This window comes from Pangasianodon hypophthalmus, chromosome 23 (genome assembly GCF_027358585.1).
Source record: "Pangasianodon hypophthalmus isolate fPanHyp1 chromosome 23, fPanHyp1.pri, whole genome shotgun sequence".
Taxonomy (NCBI): domain Eukaryota; kingdom Metazoa; phylum Chordata; class Actinopteri; order Siluriformes; family Pangasiidae; genus Pangasianodon; species Pangasianodon hypophthalmus.
The window spans coordinates 14,090,790-14,109,256 of record NC_069732.1 but is presented as its reverse complement, the minus strand read 5'-3'; the positions used below and the strand labels follow the sequence as shown (position 1 = coordinate 14,109,256).

Here is an 18,467-nt window from a genome sequence, read left to right as displayed (position 1 = left end):
CATCAGCAACACTGCTTTGTGGAAACTCTACAACCAACAACCATATCCATGATGACCCGAGACGATTAAGGTCGCACATTGAGAAAAAAGAACTGTTACATCATGAAACAAGCATTGGAGTGGAATCCCCAAAGGAAATGGAAAAGAGGAAGGCCAAAGGACACCTGGGATTTCAACAGGATGTCAGCTGGGATAACAACAGACCTACAAAAAACTGGCTTATCTCGGGAAGAGGCAAAAACCATCGCCAAAGACAGAAAAAGATAGAATCTACTGTGGCCGCTGTATGACCCCCTGGGATGCAAGTCAAGTCAAGTCAAGTCAAGTGGTTTTTATTGTCATTCCTCTATATAACTTGTACACACTGATATGAAATGTTGTTTCTCCAGGACCATGGTGCAACACACAACACTATGCAAGACTACATAAAGTGCAAACACACAACAGTGCAGGACAGTAAATACACAGGACTGTAAGTGTAAACTATTGACACAAAATAAACAAAATGTACGCAGTGGGTTACCGATCAGAAGGCTGGGTGTTCAAGCCCTCGCACTACCGAGCTGCCACTGGTGGACCCTCGAGCAAGGGCGCAGTATCATGGCCGACTCTGTGCTCTGACCCCAGCTTCCTAACAAGCTGAGAGGAATTTCACTGTACTGTAAGGTATATGTGGTAAATAAAGTCTAAAATCTTGTTCTGTCCAGCTGTGAAAATAGTTTGGGAACTATTTTCGTTGAAGCAAACAAAAAAAATAAATAAATAAATAAATAAAAGAAAAAGAAAGCCCATATTGTGTCAGTTAATTAATATTAATTTTTTGTTTATACAACTGTAATTTATATATATGATACATTGATATATATACTGTATATAGATAGATAGATAGATAGATAGATAGATTGTATAAACAGTTTAAATTATTAATATTAATAATATTAATTTCTTGTTTATAGAACTACTTTCTATTTAAGATACAGTGATATGTATATATATATATATATATATATATATATATATATATATATATATATATATATATATATAGATAGATAGATAGATAGATAGATATTGTATAAAAGCAATATTAATTATTAATATTAATATTATTAGTTTCTTGTTCATAGAACTGTAATTTCTATATAAGATACACTGTGTATATATACGTATATAGCGGGGCGGATTCAGTGATTTGGGGTCCCTCGTTCCATATTTTAAATTTCAGCCTACTTTTTTTTAGCATTAATAAATAAAAATATATATAAATTGCATTTTTAGGGGGCCCTTGGTTTCTGGGGGCCCAAGGAAGTTGCCTATCTTTGCCTAGTGCTAAGTCTGCCTCTGATAGATAGATAGATAGATAGATAGATAGATAGATAGTACAAAAGCAATATTAATTATTAATGTTAATATAATTAATTTCTTGTTTATAGAACTGTAATTTCTATATATGATACATTGATATATATAATATATATAAGTAGAGATAGACATATAGATAGATAGATAGATAGATAGATAGATAGATAGATAGATAGATAGATAGATTTGATTAAAATGTGATTAAAATAAGTCATTTTATTTCTGTAAGGTTATACAACAGGTAACTTTCTGATATTTCTATTCACTTGGTCAATGTCATAAAGGCCCACAGAGTCTGGTATCACTTTGTTTGTTTGTTTGTTTGTTTGTTTCCATCCTGGAACTCGGTTTCCCATGAACCTCCACTTCCTGGTTACCCCCCCACCCCCCACCCCCTTTCAGCGCAATGGCTGACGGGATATTGGAGGTTTTTTGCTTTGAGCTGTTGACAGGACGAGAGCGCTCTCCGGCGCAGTGAGCTAACACTCAGTGTGTGTGCGTGTGTGTGTGGATGTGTGTGTGATTTAGCCATGGCGGCCACAGGAGGAGGGAAAATCAGAACAAGACGATATCACATCGTTTCTAAACCTTATGCCAAGGGCCAGCAGGTAACTAAGAGCGCATTTTTCAGGGCACACTGCAGTTGTTGGGAAGTTGGCTGAAACTTGGGATGTTTTTGTGTGTTTTGTCGGCGGAGACATTTTTGCGGCCTACTCTTTCTTTTTTTTTGCGGCCTGAGCTGCTCGGATGATTAGTGAGGTGGTTCACAGGTAACCCTCAGCTCTTTTGTCACCACCTCCTGAAATGTTATCCGTAGAAATATAAAGCTGAGTAGAAAGTAATGGCACTCCGGGACAATAGACCTGGCGCTCGCTAGGACAGTGAAATGTGTAGGCTAGGTAGCTAGCTAGGCTAACTGTTCCGCACACGCTCACTGGGACTGCACTAACCGCTAGCGCTGAAGTTTCTGTTCAAGCGTCCGCGCTTATTTTATATTCAATACAGTCAAACACACGGGGGTTGTTAGTGTCAGTGTTAGTGTCAGTGTCCGGGTATATTCACTCATCCAGCGCTGAAGCCGAGGAGGAGAAAGCCTCAGGGGTTAGCCGTCGGGTTAATGTGTTAGCTAGCCGCGGTAGTGCTCCGGGTTGGAAGGCGGCCAGGCCAGACACATGGGCACCTGCACAGCTCCAGCACTCTCTTAGCCTTAGCTTTAGCGTGCTAGTTAGCACTTTGTGCTGGCTGTCTCACTCCCGCGTCTTTACTCTGGGAGAAAAGGACGACAGGAAGAAATGTAGTGCTCAAGGAGGAGTCGAGGAAATCAACCATTCACTGTTTTTTTTTTTTTTTAAAAGAGAGAGGGAGAGAGGAGAAATGGCGAATGTGTGCGTATTGTGCGTGTTTTTAGCCTCCTTTAACTCCAACACACTCTCTCACACACACACACACACACACACACATGTGCTCTTCTGCTCCACATGGACACGGTGCTGCAGGCTCTTTTCAGGGGAAAGTAGAAAGTAGGAAAGTTTACACGCTCAAAAAAAAAGTCGACCGGGTGACGTCACCTACTCATTTGCATATTCATTTATTCGTCATGGTGATTGGCGCATCAAATTACAAATTAGAGTAAATGATGAAGGTTTTCACTTAGAATATAAAAGAGTAGCATATAAGAGTTTTATCCCAATAGAGAATTGTAGATTATCGGTGATTTCTTTAATTTTTTTTTTCTTGTATAAAGAAGTCGTCTTTGGTCGTGGCACCGTGGATAAATAAAACTTTTACACGGTTCTAAAAAAATGTAGTTTGTATCAGGAACGCAGACAAAAAACGTTATAAGAAGAGAGTTTAAAATGAACAAGTGTGAGGGCGGGACAAACTGGTGATCAGTGATTGGTCGTCGTGAAACAACGGGGATCAGTGATTGGTCGTCGTGAAACAACGGGGATCAGTGATTGGTCGTCGTGAAACAACGGGGATCAGTGATTGGTCGTCGTGAAACAACGGGGATCAGTGATTGGTCGTCGTGAAACAACGGGGATCAGTGATTGGTCGTCGTGAAACTGATTGATTGCAAGCGCAACACGTTCAATCTGACTTAAAGTCACTAAAGGAGTTTAAAAAGTTCCCAAATCTAGTGAAGTCGTCTCGGTTAGCGGCGCTGCGTGGACTCGGACACTTTAGTTCACTGAGAAATAAAGATAAAAGCTGACGGTGCTGCAGGGACGAAGTCGTCAAAGTAACCTGTCAGTTATATGCAAAGTGCCACTGCGTCGACGCAAATGGCCTGTGAGTAGCCTGATTTATTTACATAAACACGCTAATTTGTGTGTTAAAAAGAGCTAACCGTTAGAGCCGATGTTGAGCTGTTTATAAGTGCTCAAAAGGCGGCTGTTACAATAAACTAAAATAAATATTTACTCTTTCATGCACACTTCTGAACAATTTCAGGCTGTTCTCCTCCAAATCACTCCAGTCCATTAAAGTAATTTAAAATAAACCATTATCCACCAAACCATTAGTTTTTAATTTTCATGTCTCTGATACAACTTTACAAACTTTCTACCAAATTATCAAATACCAAATTAAATTTAACAAGTTATTCCTGATTCAGTTGAACGCTTTAGCTTTTTCTAAATCGTCATCTTTTTTTTCCCCCCTAAACTGAAGATAATTTTTTTTACCCCTAAAATCAGCAAGATCACGCAACAGTCCTAAACTCTGTAAATTTTGTACATCAGGAATATTGCTAGATTTCCGATCTGAATATGAAGAATTTTTGTTTATAAAATACAAGTTATTACATGTCTTTTTTTGTTTGTTTGTTTTTTGTTTATTGTATTCCTAGGTTTGGATCGTCCATTTATTTTTTTAATATAAGTGATATTTAGAAAAAGGCTAAATTCCTATGACGTTCAATTTTAGGTAAAGAATCTGGATGTTTTAATTTATTTTATTATTTTTTTTAATAATTTGTGTGTGAAAGGGTTCATGTTTTAATATAGCAAGTAAACATTCAAGTTTCCTTGTGCAATAACGTTCTTAGTTTCAACCTTTGCACAGTTGATGTAGAAGAAAATAAAACAAAAATGAATAAAATAATCATGGATATATTTTACACAATCCTACACAGAACCAAGTGGGCAATGTCACAAAAATATATAACGATTCTTTGACTGTAATACTTTGTTTATATATTTTTACTTTCTATTATTTATTTAAAAAATACATTTTATTTATAAAAACGAACAAATGTTTAACACCGAAAAGGAGAAGATTTTAAATCTGGAAAGTTTTGACAATTTTATAGATTAAGTACAAAAGTTACAGATTAACAGAAGATAAAGTAACATCACATCAGCTGCAGTTTGTAATTTTTTTTTTTTTTAAAGAAAAATTAATAACCAGGTATAAGGATATCTCAGAAAAGCGTGTTGTGATAGTTTATATCACAATATCAATATTGTATTGTCATTACTTGGCCCTGCTACTTCATGGACACTCTATAGGCTTGTGTGAGTTGTTCGTGCAGTATTGTGTAAGATGTTGTGCAACACTGGAACAAAATGGCACAAAAATAGAAACTATACACTCTGTGGGTCAGACATAAATGACAGTAAATAAAGTAGTCTTTAGTCTACCACGTACTGTAAAAATTAAGTAATAATTAAACTCATCATCTCAGACACATCGTGTTGTTTAAAATAAGGACCAAATAAAAAAAAAAATACAAGTAGTTATACTATTTAATATTTGTCTTTTTGTATGTTTAGTACTGTTTCTAGAAGCATGAGCTCACGCTGAATAAAACTCTTCACCTGTATATTTTAGCTGCAGGAATGAAAGTAGTCGGTAATTAATTTTTTTCCCCACTTTGTCACCTTAAACTATTAACATTTGTGTTATAAATCTTCGTTTAACCTAAAATACCTAAGGAATAAAATTCACGTTGTGCTGTTATAGGAAAATAATCAAAGACAAGATGGTTTGATGTGATGCAGAATTACCGTTACCATCCCGAAGATGGTCAGTTTCCAATAACAGCACATCCTGAAGTGTTTTATTCCTCTTATACCGCAGTAATTTGCCAGCAGTAAGTGTCACTTATTTTGGGCTTCTCTTCATTCACAGCTTCTCCTTTAGAAGGTGTATTAGGTAAGATTTGGTTAAGTGGTTGGTCTCTAATGGTTAAATGGGTGGAGCTGAATAAGATTTGAAAACATTTATTTATTTATTTTTATCTCATCGAACCCACCTACGTTTCCACCCATATCCTCAAAGCTCCACCCCTAAAACTTGTGGGTGGTTCAGCTAGAGTTAGCATTAGCAAGGACTATCATGACATCACTTTCTCGTGCCCTCAGATATTCAGCTGCTTGAAAGCCAAGTTACAACTATATAAACATGCAACTTCTCAAAATGAATGATGAGGATGTAACGGGGCATTGGGGGCGTGTCTATAAAATGACTGACAAGAGGGCAGTCCAAATACAAATGTAAATTATGGACCGTAATATAATAGACTTAAGCTCCTTTTTAAAATTATTTCCACATTATTTGTATTAGTAAGAAATGAAAAATAACGACTATTGCACGTTTAAATGATTTGCTCAGGAGACGAGTCTGAGTATTGTTTTTAATAGAGACTTTACTCCTGCAGACTTTTTTAAAATTTATTTTTTAGTTTTTTTTTAGTCTGTCTTCATAATAACCATGCAGTTATAGATTTGATTGCAGTATTTTTCAAACATAATATGCATTGGCCTTGTGCATAACACACTTAACTCTGCGATAATCAACTAGTGCAGGTGTTGTGAAGTTTTACTTTTGAGAAAGACGAATCAGGGATCATTCCTACAGTATTCTGCTCCCAAACTAATCCATGCAGGATTGAATATGACCTCTATATGACCTTGTATCCGAATATGTACCAGAGCTGGAAAAAATCGTAGCCTGGGGGTCCAGGACATGCACATTTAATCTCCAGGCTTTTAGTTTCTCATTCGTAGTTGCCTAGAGGACAAGCGGGTTCAGCAACCAGGAAAAGAAATGTGAAAGTATTTTTTAATGATTTTTTTTTTCACTTGGTATATATCTGAGTTTAAACTTTCTGCCCTTCACAGTGGTGCCATATGTGCAACTATATCATGAACCAGGCTTGTGTGATATAGATTTTTCCCTGCTTGTGATTTACCATCTTAAAAATTCACAATAAATGATTTAATTGTCCACGTATAGCCAGACAACAGCAGAAGTAAATATGCAGGAGTGGCATGGCCACACTGCAACACACACACACACACGCAGGGGGGAGAAAAAAAAACCTGTATTATCATTATCACATTATTTGTACGCCTGTTTTTTCTGTTTAGGTCTAAAACATTTTTTTCTCTCTGACCAAAAACAAAAGTGGGTCAGAAACCTTTTTTTTTTTTTTTTTTTTTTTTTTTTTTTTTTTCCTCCCCTTTTCCTTCTGTCTGAAAGCTGTATCAGAGAGTTCAAAACACATGCGCTACTCATTCCAAACTAATATGTGGATCGGCTCATCTCCTGTTTTTATTGGAGAGAAGTCAGCTGCTGTTTTGTTGTAGTTTCTGAGTGATAACTCGTCGCAGGGTTAAATTGCGGCGCTCGTGCAAAGTGCATGAAGGTAGGCAGGGCTGGTGATAAGATAATTGGAATAAACCTGCTAATAATAATAATAATAATAATAATAATAATAATTATAATTTTAGTAATATCCTATAGGAAATTGCTCTATCGCACAAGCCTAGGTGCTGATGTGTGACGTTCGATTCATATCTAATTATTAATACAGCAAATTAATGCCTTTCTGCCCCTAAAGCCATCCTTAACTTCAGTTTAAAAAAAAAAGTCCCCTCAATGTCAAAGCTGTCAGATATTCCTGTCCTTTGGGGACGCACATCCTGCCTGGTGGTAGAACAGCTTTTACTAGGCTAGGCTGATTAATCAGTAATTAATTGAATCAGCAACATGTACACTTTATCTGGAAACACAGACAAACCAGAGGAAAATAAAGTGCACTGCAAGTCTTCATACACGTCTCCTGCTTGTGTGACTTGGAGTTAAACACGACAAGAGTAAATAAAAACACTAACCAGGCTTGAGTAATACCTTTTATATGCAATGCACAGACAGAACACCTCATGGTGCAAGATCATAGAATTTTCCTTGCGCTGTATTAATGCACTCAGCTAGCTTGCTAATACATCATTACATTACATTAGCTACCACTTTTGAATGTAGTCAGTTAGGGTTCTGGGTAAGACACTGGCGCGTCCACTTGCCCTATGGGCTAGTTAATGAGTTTTTGTCCACCGCACTGTACTGTTTTCAGGAAGTGAATTATGTCGCAACACTCAGCTGGGGCTCAAGTGCGGGCCTTCTGCAGTGCGCGTAAACAGTTTTATTTCCTCCAGCTAGGGCTGTGCCATATCGTATCGTCCGTGATTTACAGGCACAATCCCTCCCCATGATAAACATTTGTCATCCCGCGATATTGACGGTATAGTTGATGACGTGTTTGCACGAGAACAAGCACGGCGGAGTTCCAACCCTAGACGAACAAGAAGAATTAATCCCAAAAAAAGGAGCTTCCTTCCTTCCGGAAGTGGTTCGGATACAAAAGATCAGTTGCGAATCATACGGCTCTCAAGACTGTATGCTGATGTGAATTGTGGCCGAAAAGGTAGCGTTGAATGTTACTATTTTCGTTTCGTCGTTTATATCGTTATCGCAAAAAATACCACGATAGAGTTTCAAGTCTATATCGCCCATCCCTGCCTCCAACTAGTTTATACCTGCAGTTAATGATGACTTTGGAAATTTCTAAGTGGCTAATATGAGTGGTTTGAAAAGTAATAGGTTAATTTGGCCTCTGTGGCTCAGAGTTTTATCAGCTAATTTATTTTTCCATTAATTTGTTGCCAATGGCAAGAACGAGCTTCCTGTATAGTCTGGAGTTAGCAATGCTCAATCTGTCATGATTTATTTAAAGAGAGATTTACTATATATTTACTTACTGCGGTGCTCCACACTTAGCCATGATAGTATAACAAACTACAGCTGTCATTCAGCATGTACAGGCAGTGCTGTACTACTACAGTGCAGCAGCCTCGAAACCAATGTGAGCTTGCAGCTTTGCAAAATTTACACTTGAACAGTGTGCTCAAAGTATTTAGGTGTAGCAAAGTCTGTATCTAATCAAGCATCTAAAGTAGCAACACACGTGTTACCTACCGAAGGTTTTTCTTATTACAGTCCTGTTTCCTGCCTGAGCAAATTATCTGTACTGAATCCTATATTTAGAACTTCTCAGCACCAGGGTGTTTGGGCTGAGCAGTTACGAAAATACACTATATGGCTGAAAGTTTGACACCTGTCAATCACACCCATATACTGTATGCTTGTTGAACATCCCCTTCCAGAGTTAGGCCACATTTGCTGTTATAATAACCTCCACTTTTCCATTAGATTTTGGAGTGTGGCTATGGGGGATTTGTGTTCATACAGTCACAAGAGCATTAGTGAGATCAGGCGCTGATGTTACAGTAGGTGAGGAGGTTTGAGGTGCAGTCGGTGTTCCAGTTCATCCCAAAGGTGTTCAGTGGGGTTGAGGTCAGGGCTCTGTGCAGGACACTCGAGTTCTTCCACTCCAACCTTCTCAAACCATGTCTTCATGGAGCTCGCTTTATACACAGGGGCATCGTCAGGCTGGTACAGATTTGGGCCTGTTAGTTCCAGTGAAGAGAAATTGTCTAGAACATCTTTGTATGCTGTAGTGTAACAATTGTGTGCAACAGTTTGGGGAAGAAACACATATGGGTATGATGGTTAGGTGTTCACAAACTTTTGGCCATATAGTGTATATGTGAATCAAAATGGTATGCGAGAGCAAAAATACCCAATATGCATTTACTTTAATACCGGTGTCGCATTTTATTGTGACCTTAGCTCTGCGTGGTGTAGTTTAGGTGCAGTTCAGACAGGTTGGTTGACCTGACAAAGAAAAAGAAGTTTAATGTTCAGTTTGCATTCTGTGATTCTTATGAAAGCTGTAGATTATATTACACGCACTGGCAACCTAATCATTATCTAATCGATTTATTTTTGTTTTAAATAAAGAAGTCTAAGAGACACCTAGACTTACCTACTGTTCACCAAACTCAGTGGATTTCCCCTTGGATATTTGACTGCTGCTACTTGCCGTATTTAGTCTCGTAGTGCGTACCGGAGACTTTCCCCCAGATATTAAACCCTTCCTGAGTTGCGAAACAGAAAATGGATGCTTTGTGTGTAAGTTGTGATTGTTTTTTGTGTTTTCAAATTGTTGCTGCAACATTGATTTGGGTGAAACCCACAGTTTGTTAATGGTGGGCGGGGCAAACGTACTAGAGAGCATTTGACTGGCCGTAAATTGGATGAGTACAAAATGAGTAATCTAATATTTTTCACTGTTTTCCAGTAAATGATGAACTGTAAAATTAAAACAATAATATCTACTAAACATATTTGTGTCCTTTTTTCATTCTTCTGCCACCAGGTGGTGGAATCCTTGTTTTTGGGTTGTCCACGTATCCGTCCAAGCCAAGATTCTCGTTAACGTGTTTTCTCAAGAACAAGCAACTAAATGTTGGATTTGAATGGATTTATCGTTGGCACCAGCAGATGAACTGATTAAATTTTTGATTCAATACAGACAGGGTCAGAGTCACAGCAAGGTCAACAGGAAAATTGTAGTGCTGGTGTATCCTGGTCCTAGGAGAACAAAAGACCTGAAAAGCTTGCATAGTGCTTCTGTTCTCTGGCTTCTTTCACTAAAGTAGTGCTGCTCGCTCATTTCCGTACAACCTCGTATACATGGTGCGGAGTGTTAAATGCTTAGTAGGCAACGTTAGTCATTATCTAGTAGGTTGACTCATGTTTAAGTACAGTACAGGATGATGTCGCTTGTTCTCACTAAGATGTGTTGCTAGCTACTCACTTGATAGATAAGCGGGAGTTAAGTGAAGCATGTGGTTATCAGGAAATCCCCTTCTGTGTAGGTTTTTTTGAAGTGTTTTTTTGTCTCAGCTGTTTAACCTTTTAACTCTTATGTTGCTGAATTTTTAGAGCAGTTTGTAATTTTAAGGAATTGCAACCGCAGTAACAGCAGTCTTCACACCGTTTGTTGAAACATTACATATGTTCTTTTAGGCAAAAAAAAAAAAAAGTAATCAGAAGCTCAAAATGAGGAAACGAACTAGATCCCTTGCATGGAAATATTGTCAGTCAGTTTTTCAAAGGTGCATATGATATGAGATACTAGTATTTAAATCTAGAAACTCTCTGCAACATTACAGACCTCACCTTTAATCCCAAGAGTATGGGTGATTGTTGGAGCTTATTGCTGTGGTAACTGGCACTAATCCCTGTGCCTGTCTTTTCCCACAGCAGCCTGGTTTGATCAGCCGAGTAACAGACACCGTCAAGAGCATAGTCCCCTCTTGGCTGCAGAAGTACTTCAAAAACGGTGAGGTAGCTGAAGGAGGAGATACTCATGTGCAGGTGGAGCAGAACAACGTACCTACTCCTCCCAATGGCAGTCAGGAAGCAGCTCCGCTCCCCGATGGACGCAACTCCCCAGAACCCAGCACAAGTAACGCAGGTACGGTGTTTAGAAAGGTTCTGATGTTCTACAGGGGCATGGTTCAGTATTATTTATTTATCTGCCTGATCATTTTTATGCTGTATGTCCCCCAGAGCCCTCTACAAGCAGAGCGTCGCTGAACTTTCAGGACGTTCTCTCCAGACCTCCACTCAACCGCTCCCACCTACATTTCCCTTCCCATGATGGCTCCCCTGCACTTGGGGGCTCTCTCTTCTCCCAGCCCTCCACATCTACGGCTCCCTTTCCAGCAAGCCCATTTGCTGTAAGCTCAAGCTTCTCTTTAGTGAAGGAGATCAAGGATTCCAGCTCTCAGCACGAGGATGACAATATCTCCACCACGAGTGGCTTCTCATCACGAGCGTCTGATAAAGGTAAGGCTTCAGGAGTCACAGTGAACGCCTAGAATCAACTTGCAACTTTCTCATTACGCAAAATGTTAATGGGACTTTGAGTGGTTATTGACATGTATGTCAGATTAATATAGTTATGATATAGTTCTAGACTGTCTGTATAGCACTTTAATCTTCTTACAGATGTACCCACCTCAAAGACTGCACCACTCCTCTGGTCACCAGAGACAGAACGCACACAGTCCGGATCACAGCTGGCCCATACGAGTCTCAAGAAGCCAGCCTTCAACCTGTCAGTCTTCGGCACTTCCTCATCAGTAAGTGGGCTACGTTTTTATCTGTCTATCTATTTATTAATAATCAGGCTAATTGGGGCTGCTTATAGTCAATATATTGCATATATTGTTTTTTCTTTATTAACATTTTTTATGTATAGTCTACTTTGCAAGCTTACAGATGGTTAATAATTTTCAATACTTTTCTAAAGCCTTTTTGAGACCATTTTGTTTATGTAAAATGGTTCATACTAACCCAAGTTGAATGGCTAGTGTGGTGGCATTGAGTTTGTGCTACTATAGAACACTGAATGTCAAGTGTTATTGTTTCGGAAATAAGAGTTTATTCACTTATTCAGTATGCAAATGGCAGACCCATGCGCACTACTTTACCAGAGGTGGCATATACCCTATATGGCCAAAAGTTTGTGACCATCACACCCGTATGTGCTACTGCCACAAAGTTTGAAGCACATAACTATATAGGATGTCTTTGTATGCTGTAGCATTAAGATTTCCCTTCACTGGAACTAGAAGGCCCAAATCTGTTCCATCCTGACAGTGTCCCTGTGCACAAAGCGAGCTTCATGAAGACATGGTTTGCAAGGTTTTCGTGGGGGAAAAAATCGTGTGGCCCTGAGCACTGAACACTTTTGGGATGAACTGGAGCGAACTATGTGCCAGGCCTCCTCACTCATCGTCAGTGCCTGACCTCACTGATGCTCTTGTGGCTGAATGAGCACAAATCCCCACAGCCACGCTTCATAATCTAGTGGAAAGCTTTCCCAGAAGAGTGGAGGTTATTATGAGAGCAACGGGGGGCCAACACTGTGTTAATGCACATGCTTTTGAAAGGACCCACATGGGTGAGATTGTCACATACTTCTGGCTATATAGTGTATGTAGATTTAGAGCTTTGTCAATATCCATTTGTTCATGTGGATCAAGCAATGCAGTATGTCTCTGAACTGATATTTTATATCAGTATTAACCCTAAGGCTGCTAGCAGTCTGTACTGTAGTCTTTACAGTGCTATACAGGGGTTGAGCCAGCTGCATGTTATATTCATATTTCTTTGCTCTTTCACAGTCAGCGATGAACAGTTCAGTGCTGAACTCAAGTCAGCTGGGAGACTCTCCCTTCTATCCAGGGAAGACTACGTATGGCGGCGCTGCAGCTGCCAAGATGGCTCGTTCACGGGCGGGCACACCTTATCAGGTCAGTATAGAGACGTTAAAAATCTTTCATACTAGGCTAGCCAAAGTCAGTCTTTTAAAACAGATGGAACATTGGCAAGATTAATGTCATGCTGATGACTGGGATAAGCGAGTGGTATGATGTCGGACAGCTTCTAGCACTGGGTAATTTGCTGTACATTGAATCACGTGTTAAATGTGAACTCTACACTCTGGAGTGCCTTCCTGGACTACTTTTTAACAATCTTGCTGCTATAAATTTGCTATTTTTAGTGAACACTTAGCCTTGGCAGATTAGAAATATCCTGTATGGATTCATGTGTGTTCCTCAGGCTCCAGTGAGGAGACAGATCAAGGCCAAACCAGCAGGAGCTCAGCCTTGTGGAGTGACCAGCGCCACAGCCAGACGCATCCTGCAGTCATTAGAGCGCATGTCCAGCCCTCTTGCTGTGAGTGTTTCAACCTTGTCTAAATGTCTGCTTCTCAAATCAACATGCATAGCAGACACACTTCCTAGTGCTGAAAAGTGCATGTCGACCTTGTATTACTACTCATGGTAGCTGTTCAGATGGATTAAAATTGAGACTCCTCCTTTCTTTGTTGGTTTCATTTCAGGATGCGAAAAGAATCCCATCTACAGTTTCTTCTCCCTTGTCACCAGTAAGTGAGACACTTATGTCATTGTGCAAAATCTCAATTCTTAAATTAACTGTTTGACTTTAAGGATTTTTTTTTTCCATTTCTTTTTCCTAGTCAGTGAATCACACAGATCTAGATGTTAGTAATTTCCAGTCTAAGAGGAAAAAGGTAAGTGAATGTTTGTCAGCTATCTTCAAATGTTCTGACATGCTTTAGCCAGCTGCTGCAATAGTGTTAAGTGTTTTCTTACGTTTATGTCTATGTCCCCAACCCACACCAAATGTAGGGCAAAAAACACTGCTAGTTACCGACAGCTGTGACAGCTGCTCACTGATTCCCAACAGTACTTTATTCACCCACTAGCAACTAAAAGCCAGTAATGTCTGACAGATGTTTGTAGTCCACATGAGTTTGCACACTGCTGACTACATGGGACAAACACATTTAAAGTTGTACCTGTTGAGTTTTAGTAGCAGAAGGGAACATGGCTGGCTAGTCAGTATCAGTTAACCCCCTAAATCAGTGGCCATTGTCAAAAAAGATCTAACTAAGATAACTATCCTCAACCTCAGCTGGGATAATGAGGCTCAGATGGTGCTAGTTTCACCCGGTATTTAGCATGCATGATTTTGTCTGGCTTACTGCGTCAGTTTCTGATTCTTGATTATCTCCGGTTTGCTAGCTGGAACCGGCTGTCCCACCTGTGCAGAAACTGGTGATTCCAGCTGCTGCAGCTGTGTCTGGTAACCGCTCCATGTCTTTCCGCCCTTCGCTTACTCCTGGATCTGTGAGCAGAGTGGTGGAAAAGGGCAGCAAGGAGACGGTGAGTGCTTAACATTGGTCAAAGAGCTCTGTGAGACAACAGCCATGTTTAAGCCTTTCTTAAATTAGTTCTGTTTAATACAATGTAATTCCGACAAGCCTATGAGCCACATTTAAGACTAGACAAGATTCAACTTGTCTTGAAAAATGCTGACTCTCTACTCCCTCGTTTCTTTAGCCTGTTAGACGGTCCCCTCAGATCCCAGATGCCATTCCAGCTGCTACAGCAAGGTGAGATTTATTTTATTGTTGATATTTGATATTTGTAGTGAATGGGGTGGATGTTCTGGGAAAAGTATCATATCACGATTATTTTTCATGTTTGTTTTTAAGACTGTTCTGCAAGTTACCGAACAGAGCAATCGAACTAATTTCCCTACTGATGTAAATATAGCTCTACCAAAAAAAAAGAATATCAGACCACTTAGATCAAAGCACCTTTTCAAACCAAATTTTAATAAAAAAAATTCTCAGCAAAAAAAAAATCTAAAAGGAAACCAATCAAGGATCACATTTACAAAATGTTAAATAAAAAGTCCATCACCTCTACTAACGTCTTCAGTATTTAAAAGTGCCATAAATGGAAAGGTGATTGACACGGGTAGTATTTAAAACTGTTTGAATACTGAATACGTTAGTTGAGTTGGTTTAAATTTTATTTAACATTTTTAAAATAAGTGATCCGTGCTTAAAAACCTTACTTTTTGACCGTCTTGATAGGTGTTTATCCTTTGGCAGGTAAACTGTCGCTGCATCAGTGATCTCTTCCCAGCGATTACTTGTTTTTCCACAAATAGTGCTTTTTTTTTTCAAGCGCATTTGTTTACTTCAGCGTTGTTTTTGGCCGAGTTACTGTTCACGTTCACTTCCCTTGTACTCTTTGGGGTGCGTTCTTGGCGGTTAAACACGTTCATCATATTTCCTCTTCGTGCCAATCTTTCAAAGAAAAAACTATTAAGCAAAAAATCTATTAAGTTACATAGATTTGACACTCGTGTATAATTGCAGTATGATATGTCTGTAAATGTTTTTTTTTTTTCCCCTCTCTTCCCTCTTTCCCCTCTCCCACCTTTGCCTTTGGATGTCCCCAGCACAAGCAGTCTGTCGTACCCGTTGTCCAGCACACCTGCCACCAGCGTCACGGGTGCTGGTGGGGGCAAGATGAAGCGAGAGAGGAGTGTCCGACCTTCCACCAAAAGACCCGACGATGAGGTCAGCATCTCCATTCGACTTGCTGCTCAAGAGAGAGTTTAGTTCTGAAACTGTATTTAACTGTGAGGTTTTTTGTGCCCAGGTTGCTGAAGTGCCGAACCTGCCTGCTGTTTCTCTGCCAATCAGCAACTTCAATCTGCCCACCTTCAGTTTCTCCTCCCCACCCCCTGCCTCGACACTCACCCCCAGCACCACACCAGCACCTCGCATCTCTGAGCAAGCAGCCGTCAGCAAGGTAGGACTGACTGGCATCTAATCACAGCTGCTGTGTAACTTCCTGTACTAAATTTAACATGCAGTTACCTGAAAGCCAAGAGGCATTGAAACCAAACTGAGAGAATGACATGCCTTTTGTTTTAATCATTGATAGAATAGACCCAAAAGTCTGTTTTGGATTATAAGGTTGTTGTACTAGCAGAGTTCTACGTGTGCTCTAATGACATTTTTGTTTAATGCAGGAGACGAATGCCGTGTCTACGCCTGTTTCTGTCTCTTTTACTTTTTCTTCGCCCATTGTCAAGGCAACAGCTGCCAGTCCACTGTCTTTTCCTCCATCAGTAAGTTTTCTATTTCTTCTCTCTCTCTCTTTCTCTCTTTGTTCTGTGGGGAGGAAAAAATAAATAAAATAAAAAAACAAAACACTTTGGCTCTCCTATTTTGCAGTCGGGATTTACCTTCAGCGCGCCTACTATGAAAACCACAACTTCCATGTCAAATGGGAAAGTTGCTCCAGCAATAGTTACATGTAAGTGACTCGTTGGTGAATGTTCTGTTGTTTTTATGGACAGTGATGTACAATATCTTAGCATCCTCTTGTGTTTCACAGTAAAAAAAGGCAGCGAAAGCAGTGAGGAATTTGGAGGGCCTTTCAAACCTGCTAAGGCCTTGAAGCAGGGTAGTGTTCTGGATATCCTTAAAGGACCTGGTAAGACTGCTTTATTAGTTTACGAATAGCTGCTTTTTGGTATTTTGCTCTGAGTATACATCAACACAATGACATTAATATCAACACCACAGGCACTATACAACCTCTTGCCGGACTTCTGAATCGGAACAGTAAATTGCACCAACGTGTGCAAGTGTCTTTCGCCAAAGTATAATTTTATGGAGATGCTGATTGCATTGTCAGTTCACAGCCACACGTAGCTCCTAGCAAGCTTCCTCCTATGTTTAGTCTAGTGAGCGACATGCAAATTAGGCATGATAGAACAAAAAACCCCAAATGAGGTTTTTTGTTTTTGTTTGTTTTCCATTGAACTTTTTCACTGCCTACAGTTAGTCACTGTTTACTGTCTGATGCATAAAAGAAAAACTTAACCAAACATCCATCCCTGGTATCAGCTTATCTTGTCACATACGACCTCTCAGTAAATGTGTACCGGCACTCTGAAGGCACTGGAAGAACATAGGATTGATTTTTGCCTCTAAGGAGTTAGCTATGCTGGTACAGTTAGCCTGCTTTGCTAATCTGCCAACAGCAGCCAGTCAAGCAACATGCAAATCAAGCAGGAATGCATTCAGCAAAAGTGGTGTGTGTCAGTTGTATAGTATAGACTATACATTTTGGCTTCTACGGTGTCTCACTGTGGAGGGCAAAAAAAGAAAACGGTGCATGCCCACAAGAAACTACAAGCCACATGAGCGACTCACTCGCTCGTGTGAACATAGGGTCACACTAGCCTTGCAAAATTACCAATATTGATCCACAAATCATATATTTGCATTTCTGCTAGTTCTGTTATATACAAGTTGTTTCTTTCCCCCCAGGATTTGCTTCTCCAGCCCAGAACTCCTCTGAAACAGAACCCACGAAGCCGACACGCAGCACAACTCTACATGCACCCTTGACTTCTCTCTCTGGGTTTGGGGAGAAGTTTAAACCTGCAGCGGGATCATGGAACTGTGGCACCTGCCTGCTGCAAAACAAACCCTCAGACAAAAAGTGTGTGGCCTGCGAGGCCCCGCAGCCCAGCACAGACTCTTCCTCCAAATCGGACAGTAAACCTGCGAAAGCCCCTGCTGCTAGTCTTAGTTCTTTGTTTGCCCCTCCAGCTGGAAGCTGGGAATGTGACACCTGTATGGTGCAGAACAAGCCTGAGGTGGTTAAATGTGTAGCGTGTGACACGGCCAAGCCAGGGACTGGAGTAAAACCTGCCCTGACTCGGCCTCCTGTCTCTGAGGTCTCTTCAACACCCCCTGCTTCTTCTACCCCAGCCGCCACTTCCACCACCACTACCACCACGTCTGGACTGCTTAGTTTTGCTGACAAGTTTAAGAAGCCAGAGGGCGCATGGGATTGCGACGTATGCATGGTTCAGAACAAAGCACAGGATGTTAAGTGTGTAGCGTGTCAGACCGCTAAACCAGGTACGTTTGTAAGGTGGTGTTCCTTTGATCTGTCTAAACAATCAAGAGACTTTCTTTTGCTTTTGGCAATTAGTTGTACGCTTCACTTCTTTATGAAGAATAGCCAGGTTCATTGATACCCATGTGCTCTTATGCATATCAACAGAAAAAGGTGTTTTTGCCCTGCTAGTGTGTTGTGAGTAGGTTTGGGAGAAATGATGCAGTTTTGCTTTAGAAAATCCAAATCTGAGATGTACAGTATTATTAGTACCCTGAAGAACATGTCTTTGATTCTGCAGTTGTGTCCATTTCTTATAATAAATGATCAGAGTTGGCATAAAATCCAATATTTAATGAGATGTAATAATGATGTATAGGACTGTTTGAGCTTCCTCTAGCATGTGTTCCACTTTATCTAACGGTTCTGTGTTGAAATGAACAGGAGCAGCGGCCACACCTTCATCCCAAGCATCTTCATCCCAGCCTTCTGCATCCACGCCAGCAAGTACTGCACCTCTATTGGGATTTGGAGACAAGTTCAAGAAACCTGAGGGCAGTTGGGAGTGTGATGTCTGCTGTGTTCAGAACAAGG

At 40.1% G+C, this 18,467-nt stretch overlaps 1 protein-coding gene across 1 annotated transcript in view; it reads left to right on the top strand.

The window, feature by feature from the left end:
- The first annotated feature begins 1,786 nt into the window (after positions 1 to 1,786).
- nup153 (nucleoporin 153) overlaps positions 1,787 to 18,467 on the top strand; it is a 23,282-nt gene continuing 6,601 nt past the window's right edge. Inside the window, exons 1-17 of the mRNA XM_026929719.3 lie at positions 1,787 to 1,970; positions 10,819 to 11,032; positions 11,128 to 11,406; positions 11,569 to 11,702; positions 12,750 to 12,878; positions 13,189 to 13,305; positions 13,472 to 13,516; positions 13,610 to 13,663; positions 14,178 to 14,318; positions 14,496 to 14,548; positions 15,409 to 15,529; positions 15,612 to 15,764; positions 15,988 to 16,086; positions 16,193 to 16,274; positions 16,356 to 16,454; positions 17,297 to 17,896; positions 18,318 to 18,467. The exon at positions 18,318 to 18,467 is cut by the window's right edge and continues 63 nt beyond it. Of these exons, the coding sequence (XP_026785520.2) occupies positions 1,893 to 1,970; positions 10,819 to 11,032; positions 11,128 to 11,406; positions 11,569 to 11,702; positions 12,750 to 12,878; positions 13,189 to 13,305; positions 13,472 to 13,516; positions 13,610 to 13,663; positions 14,178 to 14,318; positions 14,496 to 14,548; positions 15,409 to 15,529; positions 15,612 to 15,764; positions 15,988 to 16,086; positions 16,193 to 16,274; positions 16,356 to 16,454; positions 17,297 to 17,896; positions 18,318 to 18,467 (2,548 nt within the window). The 5' untranslated portion in view covers positions 1,787 to 1,892. The remainder of the gene's footprint in view (positions 1,971 to 10,818; positions 11,033 to 11,127; positions 11,407 to 11,568; positions 11,703 to 12,749; positions 12,879 to 13,188; positions 13,306 to 13,471; positions 13,517 to 13,609; positions 13,664 to 14,177; positions 14,319 to 14,495; positions 14,549 to 15,408; positions 15,530 to 15,611; positions 15,765 to 15,987; positions 16,087 to 16,192; positions 16,275 to 16,355; positions 16,455 to 17,296; positions 17,897 to 18,317) is intronic.